Source organism: Thalassophryne amazonica, chromosome 12 (assembly GCF_902500255.1).
Source record: "Thalassophryne amazonica chromosome 12, fThaAma1.1, whole genome shotgun sequence".
In the NCBI taxonomy this organism is placed as follows: Eukaryota; Metazoa; Chordata; class Actinopteri; order Batrachoidiformes; family Batrachoididae; genus Thalassophryne; species Thalassophryne amazonica.
This window is the reverse complement of record NC_047114.1, coordinates 34,831,797-34,847,262: the sequence shown is the minus strand read 5'-3', so window position 1 is coordinate 34,847,262 and position 15,466 is coordinate 34,831,797. Positions and strand designations below refer to the sequence as shown.

Sequence of the window (15,466 nt, the reverse complement as noted above, 5' to 3'; positions counted from 1 at the left end):
ACATTTGTTCTATTTATATATATATATATATATATATATATATATATATATATATATATATATATATATATATATATATATATATATATATATATATATATGCGTGTGTTCATTTTAAATAACAAAAAAATAAATAAATAAATAAACAACTTTATTCAGTACTTTAACATTTCCAAAAGTCCCCTTGCTTTTCCCAGAATGCACCAGGGTGCCAGCATTGTTCCCACGTCTCACAGTGCATGTAAACAATGGCAAGTGAGGATGTGGATGCTGTTGATCCAGCGGGTTCACAGGCGATTATGATGATGGTACATTCTCCCAAGTTGAGGGTTATAGGGTTATCTAAAGGAGGAGGTGCAGCACCTGTGATGCACTTCTGCCGTGCCCCGATGCTGTCTTGTTGTCTATACTTCACAGGGTTTGTTTACACTGTGCCCTGAACCGTAACTCTGTTGAAACTGACCTCTCACATGAGTCACGGACCCATGACGGCGTGAGATTCACAACTGCGAAACAGCGAATTGATCATTTTCCTATGATATCACACTTTTCCCACTATGCAACAGTCGGCCATCTTGGTGGGTTAGCCAAAGTGTAGATACATCTGTCACATAGGCCAACGCTCATATCTACGTGCTCAACTATGGTGAATACTTGTGCAGTGTGAGGTTGTACCACAGAGGTTAATAATGTGTACTGGAGTCAGCAGTCACACTGAGCTGTGTTCCAGCAAGGAGGTGTGGTTGCCATTTTGGATCCGGGCAACTCAGTGGGAAGCGCACACTGACGCTCAGTTATTCTCATCAAGAAACAGGTGGAATATGCTGGAAAGCTGTGCATTTTGGCAAAGGGAGACAATATTTCCTTCCATAAGTAAGTGGTTTTGGTTATTCTTGTCACTTTGTGACATTTGGTTGATAAACAGGCGTATGTTGCCTGGCATGCCTGTGTCATCCAAGGACACACACCATTAACTCTTCACTTATGTCTATTTGATATTTTCCCCTGCTAGACTGATGTCTAGTTAGAAAACTTGGCATTAATGATTAAAATTGTTAATTAAGACCAACAATTTTTTTTTTTTTTTTTGAGCCTTGACAGGCAGGTTAGGGTTAGGGTCGGTACACAAAAAGGCAGTCCAAAATACACTGCAGAAGTACAAAAATCATCAGGCTTTGGCAAGGTCACAAAAATGGGCAGGAGGTTGAGAAACACACAGAGGCAGGCAGGACTGTGGACCACGAGAGCCGGAGAAAAGGCACAAGGCGCATCAATCTGGCGAGGAACAGCAGCACCCAGTGAGCTTATATAACTCCAGGTGATGAGCTGCACATTAGGAACAGGTGTGCATGGAAAGCACCAGAACAAAAGCGTGGCCAGACAGAGAGAAACGCCTACCACCAAGAACCCAGGGACAGAGAAGAGAGATAGAAACAGACAGACCCAAGCAGAAAAAAACAGCAAGAGAATAAACACACAGAAAACCAATGAATCAAAGAAAATAACAAAACAAAAATATAACAGACAAGCAAACAAAATCTCAAACCCTGACACGCCTTAAATAACGGAGCCGCTGCTCACAGATAATAATGACTCGTGCTGTGCCATTTACCATTTATACCGAAGGTCATCACTCATTTGAGAAAGCAGACTAAAAAGTTGTGGAGGCAGAGAAAGAGAGTCTCGGTCCGACCAGCATCACTACAAAGTATGTTCTGACCACTTTTTAAATAGTTTAAAATAGTACACAAGGATAGTTGTCAAGTCTTCATTCAATTTGTACACAGTGGTCTTTTATGTCGATGTATATATTATATCGGGATCAAGTGGCAGGACTACGTCTCAAATGAGGACATCCTTACCAGAGCCAAATTGCCCAGCATGGAGTCTATTATACTCAAACAACAGCTTCGTTGGGCAGGTCACGTAGCCAGGATGGATGATACACGCATGCCGAAATTAATTCTCTTTGGCGAGCTCAAGGAAGGGAGACGAAACCAAGGGGCCCCCAAAAAGCGCTATAAGGACCAGCTGAAGAAACAGCTCTCCCTTGCAGGCATTCAGCATCAGTCATGGCAGCATCTAGCTACAGATAGACTCAGCTGGCGTTCCAGTATCAAATCCGCCAGCCTGAAGTTTGAGGCAGAAAGAAGTGAGGCCTCACGCCAGAAGCGTCAAAGACAGAAAGAGCGGGCAGCAGCACAAGCCCAGCCTACTCAAGTGTTCATTTGCCCCAAGTGTAACAGGTCTTGTGCATCCCGCATTGGACCTTTCAGCCACCAGAGGGCTTGTAGAAAATAAACTGCCAGCAACAACAAACAACAACAATATTATTTTGTGTAATCAGAAGTGGTATGAGCGAGTCAAAGGATGACGTGAGGAAAAAACCATGTCCAAAGCGGCATTTCCTCTGCTAGATCTGCAAACAGTGCAGCGGATAAGAGAATATTTAGTAGGGAGGGGTGTTATTTCAAAACATTTTGAAATCTATAAATGTTTGCATGGAATATGGAAATATACACGGAATGGTGGTTGGCTCTCACTGCGGTATTGTATCACTTCCTGTTCCGGAGCACAGCGGTGTTTTTCTGTATCTGTTAGCTGTTTAATCTGCGCAGTTAGATTGATCTAGTTATCTAGATTACGATTTGTTTCCCAGTGTAATCTTTACGTGCCTTAACTAAAGCACTCCTTCTGCTGAATCACCTCTAAATTATTTACACATTATTCACTTTGCGTGTTTTTAGGAATCCGCTAGGTTAGCATAGCTACTAGCTCTTAGCCGATTTAGCATGGCGGCTTCTCCTGTCTCTCCCGCACTTTTCTGCTCTGGGTGTGAAATGTTTAGTTATTCCTCGGCCTCCTTTAGCAGTAACGGTACTTGTAATAAGTGTAGCTTATTCGTAGCTTTGGAGGCCAGGCTGGGCGAATTGGAGACTCGGCTCCGCACCGTGGAAAATTCTACAGCTAGCCAGGCCCCTGTAGTCGGTGCGGACCAAGGTAGCTTAGCTGCCGTTAGTTCCCCCCTGGCAGATCCCGAGCAGTCGGGAAAGCAGGCTGACTGGGTGACTGTGAGGAGGAAGCGTAGCCCTAAACAGAAGCCCCGTGTACACCGCCAACCCGTTCACATCTCTAACCGTTTTTCCCCACTCGACGACACACCCGCCGAGGATCAAACTCTGGTTATTGGCGACTCTGTTTTGAGAAATGTGAAGTTAGCGACACCAGCAACCAATCAATCTATAGAATAGAATTTAAAATTCTTCTTCTTACTTATAAGGTTTTGAATAATCAGGTCCCATCTTATCTTAGGGACCTCGTAGTACCATATCACCCCAATAGAGCGCTTCGCTCTCAGACTGCAGGCTTACTTGTAGTTCCTAGGGTTTGTAAGAGTAGAATGGGAGGCAGAGCCTTCAGCTTTCAGGCTCCTCTCCTGTGGAACCAGCTCCCAATTCAGATCAGGGAGACAGACACCCTCTCTACTTTTAAGATTAGGCTTAAAACTTTCCTTTTTGCTAAAGCTTATAGTTATGGCTGGATCAGGTGACCCTGAACCATCCCTTAGTTATGCTGCTATAGACGTAGACTGCTGGGGGGTTCCCATGATGCACTGTTTCTTTCTCTTTTTGCTCTGTATGCACCACTCTGCATTTAATCATTAGTGATCGATCTCTGCTCCCCTCCACATCATGTCTTTTTTCCTGGTTCTCTCCCTCAGCCCCAACCAGTCCCAGCAGAAGACTGCCCCTCCCTGAGCCTGGTTCTGCTGGAGGTTTCTTCCTGTTAAAAGGGAGTTTTTCCTTCCCACTGTAGCCAAGTGCTTGCTCACAGGGGGTCGTTTTGACCGTTGGGGTTTTACATAATTATTGTATGGCCTTGCCTTACAATATAAAGCGCCTTGGGGCAACTGTTTGTTGTGATTTGGCGCTATATAAAAAAAAATGATTGATTGATTGATAAACCATAGCAGGATAAATTTGGGTCATTTGGTTCCAAAAATCCATATGGACGGAGCCAGTGAAGATATCAGGTCCAAAAATCGCCCAAAATATCGACGAAAATGTCATATCTTGAGAACCACTGCACATAGACTTGAAATTTGGCTCCAAATGTTGCTTGACCCCAAGTTTATATTCAACTTCTATAGTAACAATAAGCCTATCTGCTGTTTTTAAGAGTAATTGACAAAAAAACTAATTTCAGTACATATGATCAATTGTAACAAACAAAATATATGTAGTTTTTATTTCAGGAACATCAGTTGAGTATAATCATCACATATAAAGAATGACATGGCCACAATGAACTAATTATAAGCAACAGAGTGGTTTTCTACGTCAACAACAGCACATATACGACACACGCGTTACTTGAAATTTTCAAACGCTCTGTCCATATGGGTTTTTGGAACCAAATGACCCAAAATTTATCCTGCTATGGTTTATTCTGTGTATATTTCCATATTCCATGCAAACAGTTATAGATTTCCAATTTTTTTGAAATAACACCCCTCCCTATATTTAGAACGGAATCCTGCAAATGGTGATAAAAGCATCAAATTTGGCAGAAATAGTCCTCAGACAATCCTCTTTTGAAAAAACCGATTGGCCACTTGACTTTTCAATCGGTGGTCAGGTCGGGGTTAATTGAAGAATTACACAGAGGTCAAAATTAAAAGATGCTCCAATCATATTGAAAAATATTCCACATTATTTGTCTGATCATAAAGATTCCAAAAAGGTATAGTTTGGACAGTCTGTAACTGAATTCTATGGAGTTATAGGATAAAACAGCAAGAATGGTGACAAAGGTCAGTGTTGGTTTGTACAGGGGTCAAAAGTTAAAGTTGCTCCAATTTTGGTAAAAAGTGATGCAAATTACTAGTTGAGTTAACACGGTTTTAAAAAGGAATAGTTTTGACCATGTATTGTCCTTACTTATCATGTTACGGGGTAACATATGTCACATGTCATAGAATCCAATAGACGTAGACTTTGTTTGACCTTTACTTTGGAGACCAAGCATTCAACACTGTCAAAACTATTCCATTAGTTCAACCAATAATTTGCATCACTTTTTACCAAAATTGGAGCAAATTTAACTTTTGACCCCTGTACTAAATGAAATGGAGCTTTGTCACCATTCTTGCTTTTTTTCTCCCATAACTCCATAGAATTCAGTCACAGACTGTCCAAACTATACCTTTTTGGAATCTTTATGATCAGGCAAATAATGTGGAATATTTTTCAATATGATTGGAGCATCTTTTAATTTTGACCTCTGTGTAATTCTTCAATTGACCCCGACCTGACCACCGATTGAAAAGTCAAGTGGCCAATCAGTTTTTTCAAAAGAGGAGTGTCTAAGGAGTATTTCTGCTGAATCTGATGCTTTCATCACCATTTGCATGATTGTTTCAGTTATCTGCTGCACTAAAAAGGAAACAACAGGTAATGCTGAACTGGATCTGACATATGATAGGAGCATCGACAACTCCTCTACACCAGAAGCCACTGGTGCAGGTGCACACCGTGAGCTGGAGATTGTAGAGAGAATGCACAGAGCTTCAGTGACTCACCACAGAAAATAGGAGGTTGAAAGAAAAGTTCAACTTGTCAAGATGTTGTGGTGAAGCAATCCCTTCTAGAGATTCTCAGTACTTTGAGATTTTTACACTGTGTCGCTCTTCTAATGCTTTGAATTCATGATGAACTGAGCTGTTCTTGCTTAGTCTCTCACTTCAGTGACTAATAATGAAGGCTTGACCGGCAAGATGGCCGACCAGCGGGGGTTTATGGGTAATTCAGGACCAGATGGAAAACAGTCTATTCAATACCATTAACAAGATGATGGCCCAAGCTGCTTGGCTGGTCCAATGACGATGTCTGCTCTTGTTCTTTTATCATCTCTATGTTGTTCTCATCGTGCACACTGGTGTTACAGTATATTTAAGTTTATTTCATCTGCGAGGTGAAAACTCCAGTTATGAAAACTTAACAGAAATGTACAGTATCACAGAATACTGGTACTAAGATGGATAGTTCTTGCTGCTTTAAAATAAACGATTTATTTCCATAGGTTTATTTTATTTTATGTTTGTTATTATTATTAAATATTTTGTGTCATAATTGCAAAAATGTGTGGAGCTAAAAATTTGAAGAGGTTTGTTTTTCTACATTATCTATCTATCTATCTATCTATCTATCTATCTATCTATCTATCTATCTATCTATCTATCTATCTATCTATCTATCTATCTATCTATCTATCTATCTATCTATCATATACATCTTGTCTTCATAATGATCCTTTAAAAAATTTTACTCTTTTTAGAAAACATTTATTAGGGGCATTTATTATATTTATGAGCATTCTAAAGGGTCTCACTGTGCTTTTTAATACAGAAAATAAATATCAAACAGATTGAACGCGCACGAGCGGGAGAGCTGAGTGACAAAATGGCCTTTAAATGTCACGTGAGGATGTTTTAACCAATCACAGCTCAAATAGGTTGAACACGAGTGGGTCGGACTCTTTTCCCGCGCGAGGCTTCTGCGTTATTTAAAGCAATGGCGCCCTCTAAAGGAATAGTTAGAGAGAATGTTGTAAAGTCCTTAATTTTTGAGCACAACGGTTCGAAAACCACTTAAAACAACGGTTTCAAATTGACGTTACATAAGTTGTTTTATTTGTTTTTACTATAAAATAATTATCACCACCAGCCATCATGGAAGACCAAGCCCTTCCATGGGCTGTACCATCGACAGATAGAGGAAGTGGCTGAAGACCTACCAGTGGCTAGAAAAGGCTGGTCTAAAGGACAGCACAGAGGCTCTGATCATGGCAGCACAAGAACAAGCCCTAAGCACCAGATCCATAGAGGCAGGAGTCTACCACAGCCGACAGGACCCAAGTTGCAGGCTGTGCAAATGTGCTCCAGAGACAGTCCAGTACATAGGATGCAAGCTGGAACAGCGTACACTAAGAAGCACAACCAAGTGTCAGGAATAGTGTACAGGAACATCTGTGTCACATACAGATTAGAAGTCCCCAAGTCCCGATGGGAGATGCCACCAAAGCTGGTTGAGAACAACAGGGCTAAGGTCCTGTGGGACTTCAAATTCCAAGCAGCTGCTGGCCAACCAACTAGACATAATGGTGGTTGACAGGGGAAAGAAGGCTGCAGTTGTGATCGATGTGGCAATCCCAGCTGACATCAACATCAGAAAGAAGGAGCATGAGAAAATCGAGAAGTACCAAAGGCTGAAGGACCACTTGGAGCTCTAACCCCCAAACTGGAAGAGTGGCTCCAGGAGATTCCAGGCACAACATCAGAGGTCTCTGTCCAGAAAAACAGCTAAGATACTGTGCACAACCCTCAAACTCCCAGGCCCAAGGACCTGGGACTGAGGAACACACAAGCCAACCCTCTGGGAGCTAAGAGAGAGATTTTATTTAAACACACGCGTGCACGGCACACACAGATACAGATCCTCTCTCAGGTGGTGAACGATGCAAAGGTTACAGGTCCAGTAAACATGAAACATGCACATTGTGTTTACATGAGGAGCACACAAACCATCTGCTCACATACCTATTCTCAAAGAAAAATAACTCAGTAAAACTTATAAAAGAATATTACTAAATTTGCAGCATCTTCCCCTCCCCAAAATAAATAAATAATTGAGCCATTTGCACAAAAATAAATTTGTTAATGTTGAGGCCGTATTTTATTAATATAATAAAATGTAATGGGTAAACCAACAAGAAAATGAAGAGTGATTGCTTTATTTTCATTATCTCCTACAGACACAAGATCCAAACTTTCTGTAGGGACAACACAAATAGTTAATTATTATTATTAGTAGTAGTTGCAAAAACAAAACAAACAAACAACAACAACAAAAAAAAACTATACGGAATCACAAAAAGGTTAAATTGAACACTTTCAGGAGGTTGCTTATTTTGGGCTTCTTTTTATTTAATTTAATTTTATTATCATAAATGGCTCGTTTCTGTCTTGCAATCTGGCAACACTGACGTTTACGCTGCGTTCAAGAAACAACTCATATGTCGGATTTTCCCCTTTCCGATCTCAAAGCGTTGGTTTCAGCTCCCTGACACAAAATATAAACATGAGAAATGGATGAATGAACGTCAGCACACAAACATCAAACTCACACTGTAGTTCCTAGGCTCTATACAAGCACATGTTATATGCTGCAACCACCTTTCAATGGGACTCTGCTTTGTAGTTCCACCACAGTTTTCAGGTGTATAGTGAAGAGTAAAAGTCTTAAAAAGTGCAAGATTCACATGATCACTAGAACTGCCCATAGCATAGCTCTCCCTATGCTGCCATATCATACTCTGGACAGACAACAGCAATGACATTGATGGAAACACGAGCATGAAGTCATCCGCATACATGAGATGATTCATTAACAAAATTAACCTTTAACGTACCGAGTTTCTTGAACATCATCCACATAGATTCAAAACAGATATGGTGAAATACACCATTTCTGAAGCCATCAGATAAGTTATACTTCTACCTAACATACAGTCCAGTATCAGGGATCTTGAATTAGTTCAGAATGCTGCTGCCAGTCGTTTGACACTGAGCAGAAAGTTTGACCATATTACACCTGTTCTGGCATCCCTCCACTGGCTACCTGTCTCTGTGAGATCAGACTTCAAGGTTCTGTTATTAGCCTATAAAATTGTTCATGGACTGGAATCGACCTACTTGGCTGATCTAATTAAACCCTATGTGCCGTCCCGTGCTTTGCGCTCATCTGATGCAGGACTGCTTTGTGTCCCGAGGATAAAGAAAAGTCTGTCGGATAAAGAGCCTTTTCTTATCGTGCCCCAGTGTTGTGGAATGGTCTCCTAGTGTCGTAGCCCGACAACCGGCAACCTAGGAATTGGGCCGATACTGGCCTCCATTTTGGAGTGAGATTTCCCACTTCTAAACAACCAAAAGGAGAGCAGCGCTCGTGCCACATCAATGTGAGGCTGATGCAAGGGCTGACGTCAGCGTCTTGGCTGCCAACCAATCACAGGCTAGGAGAGAGAGGCCAGTATCTGGCCCAATTCAGGGCCAGTTGTCGGGCTACCAGTGTTGATAAGACAGTCCGATACTGTGGAGACTTTCAAGTTAAGACTGAAGACACTTTTTTCCATCAGTACTTTGGTTAATATAGTGTGTTATTCTACTTTAAAAAAAAAAAAAAAAAAAAAAAAAAATCTTTTTAAATCTTATTCTTATAATTTTTGCGTTTTAATTGTGTTGTTAAATTTATTTTTTTGAATTAATTTTAAATTGTTTTTTAATTATTTTGTGTGAAGTGCCTTGGGGCGATGTTGTTGTGATTTGGCGCTTTTATAAATATAAAATAATAGACAATAAAGAATAAATTGATATATAGTTTATGGAGAGTAGCAGTAAACTAGAATTCAATTGATTGTGTGTTCGGGGTTTTTACTACAACCCCTGGCAAAAATTATGGAATCACCGGCCTCGGAGGATGTTCCTTCAGTTGTTTAATTTTGTAGAAAAAAAGCAGATCACAGACATGACACAAAACTAAAGTCATTTCAAATGGCAACTTTCTGGCTTTAAGAAACACTATAAGAAATCAGGAAAAAAAATTGTGGCAGTCAGTAACGGTTACTTTTTTAGACCAAGCAGAGGGAAAAAAATATGGACTCACTCAATTCTGAGGAATAAATTATGGAATCACCCTGTAAATTTTCATCCCCAAAACTAACACCTGCATCAAATCAGATCTGCTCGTTAGTCTGCATCTAAAAAGGAGTGATCACACCTTGGAGAGCTGTTGCACCAAGTGGACTGACATGTATCATGGCTCCAACACGAGAGATGTCAATTGAAACAAAGGAGAGGATTATCAAACTCTTAAAAGAGGGTAAATCATCACGCAATGTTGCAAAAGATGTTGATTGTTCACAGTCAGCTGTGTCTAAACTCTGGACCAAATACAAACAACATGGGAAGGTTGTTAAAGGCAAACATACTGGTAGACCAAGGAAGACAGCAAAGCGTCAAGACAGAAAACTTAAAGCAATATGTCTCAAAAATCGAAAATGCACAACAACACAAATGAGGAACGAATGGGAGGAAACTGGAGTCAACGTCTGTGACCGAACTGTAAGAAACCGCCTAAAGGAAATGGGATTTACATACAGAAAAGCTAAACGAAAGCCATCATTAACACCTAAACAGAAAAAAACAAGGTTACAGTGGGCTAAGGAAAAGCAATCGTGGACTGTGGATGACTGGATGAAAGTCATATTCAGTGATGAATCTTGAATCTGCAATGGGCAAGGTGATGATGCTGGAACTTTTGTTTGGTGCCGTTCCAATGAGATTTATAAAGATGACTGCCTGAAGAGAACATGTAAATTTCCACAGTCATTGATGATATGGGGCTGCATGTCAGGTAAAGGCACTGGGGAGATGGCTGTCATTCCATCATCAATAAATGCACAAGTTTACGTTGATATTTTGGACACTTTTCTTATCCCATCAATTGAAAGGATGTTTGGGGATGATGAAATAATTTTTCAAGATGATAATGCATCTTGCCATAGAGCAAAACCTGTGAAAACATTCCTTGCAAAAAGACACATAGGGTCAATGTCATGGCCTACAAATAGTCCAGATCTTAATCCAATTGAAAATCTTTGGTGGAAGTTGAAGAAAATGGTCCATGACAAGGGTCCAATCTGCAAAGCTGATCTGGCAACAGCAATCAGAGAAAGTTGGAGCCAGATTGATGAAGAGTACTGTTTGTCACTCATTAAGTCCATGCCTCAGAGACTGCAAGCTGTTATAAAAGCCAGAGGTGGTGCAACAAAATACTAGTGATGTGTTGGAGTGTTCGTTTGTTTTTCATGATTCCATAATTTTTTCCTCAGAATTGAGTGATTCCATATTTTTTTCCTCTGCTTGGTCTAAAAAAGTAACCGTTACTGACTGCCACAATTTTTTTTTCCTGATTTCTTATAGTGTTTCTTAAAGCCAGAAAGTTGCCATTTGAAATGACTTTAGTTTTGTGTCATGTCTGTGATCTGCTTTTTTTCTACAAACTTAACTGAATGAACATCCTCCGAGGCCGGTGATTCCATAATTTTTGCCAGGGGTTGTACAAATGAGACGAAAAAAAAGACTGCGTTCTTCTATTTCTCCTCCGGAGCAGTAGGTGGCGAAAGTGGATCTTACGCCGGATGCCAGTCCGCTGTTAAACAACCACCGATCGTTTGGAATTCCGAGCTGTCTTGAACGCACCGCCAATCTGAAGTTGTGCTGTTCGACACATGCACCGAGACGTAACGTCACTCCTGTTTAGGTTCCCGTTTCTCGGTAGGTGCAAAAGTAAATATAATTTCATTACCTCTGCGACGTTCAGCTTTAATTTAAGCGTCGCTCTTAAATGTTTTGGAGTCGGTAGAGTCCGTCTGAAGGGAGAATATGTTTCACGTCCTCGTCCCGACGTAGGGGAGCGAGCAGCAGGCTGTAGCTAGCTTGGCGAGCGGAGTGCTCGGGCCTTCCGAAAGTCAAAGATAAAAAGCAAATAAATAAGTTCTGCGACAACAGCCGTCCCACGACTGCAGCGGGATTTACCCAAAACCTCCGGATCGATTATCGTACAGGAATTGGAAACGGTATGTCGAAAATGCCAACCAAGAAAAAGAGCTGTTTTCAGATCACAAGTGTGACTCAGGCCCAGGTGGCGGCGGTCGGTGCCGCCGACCGCCCGGAGAGCCTGGACGACCCCGACGAGCCCCGCGCCGGAGAGGGTTCTCCGGAAATCTTCGATGTGTCACGGGCCGATCTCGAAGCTTTCTGTGACAGAAGTTCATCCGAAGAAGTTCTGAGTAATGTTGGAGAGCCGGAGGCAGCCTGTGTCAAGGCGCCGTCTCAAGCCGGCCAGCTGTCTGCGAGCAATCCGTCCGTGGACAGCCGGAAAGTGGGAGTGCCAGCCTCCAGTCACGGTGTTCAGCAGCAGCAGCCGGGGCCTGGAGGTACACCTGTGTCAGCCTTGATCACACAGGCCGGGACAGTGCAGCAGCAACCGGCGCCAACAGCCACCGGAGGTCCAAGCAGCGTGTCCGTGAACACATCACAGCCTGCTGCAGCCAGCAGCAGCACATCTGCTCCTCTACACACCAGCTGCACTTCACGCTTCAGGGTCATCAAGCTGGATCACGGTACTGGAGAACCTTTTCGAAGAGGCAGATGGATGTGCACGGAGTATTACGAGAAGGAGTCTGAGAGCTCAGTTAGCAGGACTGATAGTATTCGGCATGCCAGTGCAAACCCGGATCCCATCTCAGACAGAGACAGTGGGCTCGGCCTTACAGGAGGATCGGCGGTAACGTCGGTGACACACTCAGGTCAGAGTTTGGGCTCCATGCTGGACACATCGCACTCTTCGTTATCACAGCAGCAACAGATGCACCATCAAAGTTACAGTGGCTGGCAACAGGTTGTGAGCGGGTCCAGCAGCAAGCCTTCAGCTGTCACAGCCCAGCAGCCAACACTGGGAGGTAACCCACCCTCGGGGTCACCCAGCGGCGCTCTAGTTGGACAGAACGGTCTGCAACATTCTGGTGTCCACATACACAAGTCCTCTGTTGTGCCCTCTTCAGCTTACCCTTCTTCCCAGCAGCAGCTTCCGTTGGTGCACCAGCAGAACAGCCAGTCCTCTGGGCTGCTACAGAACCAGACAGAGTACTATCAGCAACAGCAGTCAGGACTTTCCTCTGGTAAGTCCCCTCTGGTGTCCAGCGTCTCTCTGGGCATGCAGCCTGTGGGGCAAGGACACCCTTCAGCTGTGACCCCTGTTTCTGGAGGGGCTTCCGTGCCAAGTCACATTGGGGATCTTACTGGAGCAGGAGGGGGAGCTGCTTCTACTGGACAGATTGTTCAGCAGAGTGGAGCGAGTGCCGGTTCTGGCTTTTCCACACTGGTTGGAGGCTCCGCTTTGCAGCATCAGACTGGTAGTCAGTATACCACCTATGCACAGCAGCAACCCCACAGCCTCGGGCCTGCATCCTCCGGTGTCCAAAATGTGCCTGTGTACACAGTGAGCGCCAGTGTTTCCGCCACTGCACCTACTGCTGTACTTAGTGCCTCCAGTGCAGCCATGCCAAATGTGACAGCCTCCAGTTTGCCTCTAGGAGTTTTGGGGGTGCAGGGCCCTCCAGCAGCTGGGCAGGTGGACGATGGCAGCGGGAGGAAGTCTGTGGGACTGGTCAATATGCATTCCCCTGTCACCTCTGCGAAAGAGTCAGGGAAGTCTCTGTTGCCTGAGAGTCTGCAGCTTTCCAATCCGACCGTCAGCAGCCTGTTGGGAATCCACATACCTGTTGACGGAGAGGAGGACAGGTAACGACACTCTGTATTCCTGACCACTCACTCTTCTTCAACGCTTACTACATTTAAGGGTCATGGGGAGCCGAGGCCTATCCCAGCAGTCATAGGGCGTGAGGTGGGGTACACTCTGGACAGTCTGTCGCAGGGCCACATATAGACAGACAAACACATTCACACCCGCACGCACACCAACAGACAATTTAAAGTTTCCAAACCACCTAACCTGCATGTCTTTGGATGTGGGAGGAACCCGGAGCACCCAGAGAGAACCCACGTGAACAGGGGGAGAACATACAAACGCTGCACAGAAAGACCACAGGTGGGAATCAATCCCATGACCTTCTTGTTGTGAGGCAACAGTGCTAACCACTAAGTCACTACCAAAAAATTCTGACTGAAAAATCTTATTTCAGTTTGCACTTCACTTGACATAAGGACGCACTTGTCACTGAGCTGAGTAGCTGTAATACAACCTGCAGCAGACTTTCTTTTTAAACTAATCACGTCCACAGGTGATGGGGAGAGGAGGAGGAAGGCTGAAGAAGAGGAATACACAGCAGGAAGGAAATATGTTTGCTGTTTTGCTTTAGAATTTACAAAGTTTTACAGTTTAGAGGACTTGAGGAAAACACCCACAATTTTCACAGCATAGCCAACAACTTACTAAAAATATTCAGATATGTGAGGGTGCGTAATTGCATTTGGTGTGTTGATTTTTTTTTTTTTTTTGGCCCACGCTGCTGGTCTTCATGTTGATCTAACAGCCTTCATTTCCACTCATTTCTCAGCCTCGTGGCTGCAAACATTCAAACTTGCTTCTTGCTAATTGTTGCTGTGCGCCGAGTTAGCTAAACATCCTAACAGCCTCTGAATATTTCTGACCTCTCGGTCAGCGTACTGTGTTCTGAGTGGTTTTGTAAGTTAGTTTTTGCTGTGTTTAAGCTGCATTGTTAAAAACTTAGAGGCCAGTGTTTTGTGTTGCCACATTTAATGATCTCATTATTTCCACTCATTGCCCCATCAGACAGGAAAGTGTTTTATGGGGGCCATGTGTTAACTGTTTACTAACTTTCACATATTATGTTTCTGTTACATTATACTCATACTACGCAATGAGGCTTTGGGAGCAAAACTTAATATAATAGGAGACAACAGATTCACCTGAAGGATTATACATAAAATGTGTGTGTGTGTTCATGTAAGTTATTTTTAATATACCATGTATGTTGCAAACGCAGATGTGAAAGCACATTTGCATAGAGTGTTAGCACAAGATTGTGAAATGATAGGCAGTGTGACATTCTCTTCTTTTGAAAGGTAATATTTCTGTATTTCTTTAGTCTGCGTGTTTAGTTTGATTTGTGGTTATAACAGTCCGAAGTGGAAATGGTCAAGTGCCTGAAATCTCACGGTGATTTCCATTTTCAGTCTCCGAATGTAAAGATAAAACATGCAAATTGCAGAACATTGGCATTGTTTTACATGTAGGTGATTGGCAGTATTTTATTTTACCACTATGAACTGTCAAATGCCCGATGGCTCAAGCTTACGGTGCATCCAGAAAGTATTCACACCTCTAAACCTTTCCACATTTCGTTATGTTACAAGCTTATTCCAAAATGGAGTAATTTTTTTCCCCTAAAAATTCTACTCACAACACCCCATAATGACATGAAAAAAGTGTTTTTTTTTTTCTTTTGCAAATTTATTAAAAAAAACAACTAATAAATCACATGTACATAAGTATTAGATGGTTGTCCTTCTGGAAGGTCCTCCTCTTTCCATAGAGGAATGCTGCAGCTCTGACAGAGTGACCATCAGGTTCTTGGTCACCTCCCTGTCTAAGGCCCTTTTCCCCTGATCGCTCAGTTTAGACAGGCGGTCAACTCTAGGAAGAGTGCTGGTGGATTTGAACTTCTCTTTACGGATGATGGAGGCCACTGTGCTCATTGGGACCTTCAAAGCAGTAGAAATGTTTCTGTACCCTTCCACAGATTTGTGCCTCGAGACAATCCTGTTTTTGGGTGTACATACAGTTCCTTTGACTGTGTCTTTCCA

The 15,466-nt window shown here is 42.7% G+C and overlaps 1 protein-coding gene across 3 annotated transcripts in view; it reads left to right on the top strand.

The window, feature by feature from the left end:
- The first annotated feature begins 11,324 nt into the window (after nucleotides 1–11,324).
- LOC117521608 (TSC22 domain family protein 2-like) overlaps nucleotides 11,325–15,466 on the top strand; it is a 72,691-nt gene continuing 68,549 nt past the window's right edge. The window contains exons 1-2 of one of the 3 annotated variants that reach the window (XM_034182938.1): nucleotides 11,325–12,495; nucleotides 12,526–13,420. In XM_034182938.1, coding sequence (XP_034038829.1) covers nucleotides 11,697–12,495; nucleotides 12,526–13,420 — 1,694 coding nt within the window. In that variant the 5' untranslated portion in view covers nucleotides 11,325–11,696. Of the gene's footprint in view, nucleotides 13,421–15,466 lie in introns of all 3 variants that reach the window. The other 2 variants (XM_034182937.1, XM_034182939.1) reach the window with 2 other exon arrangements.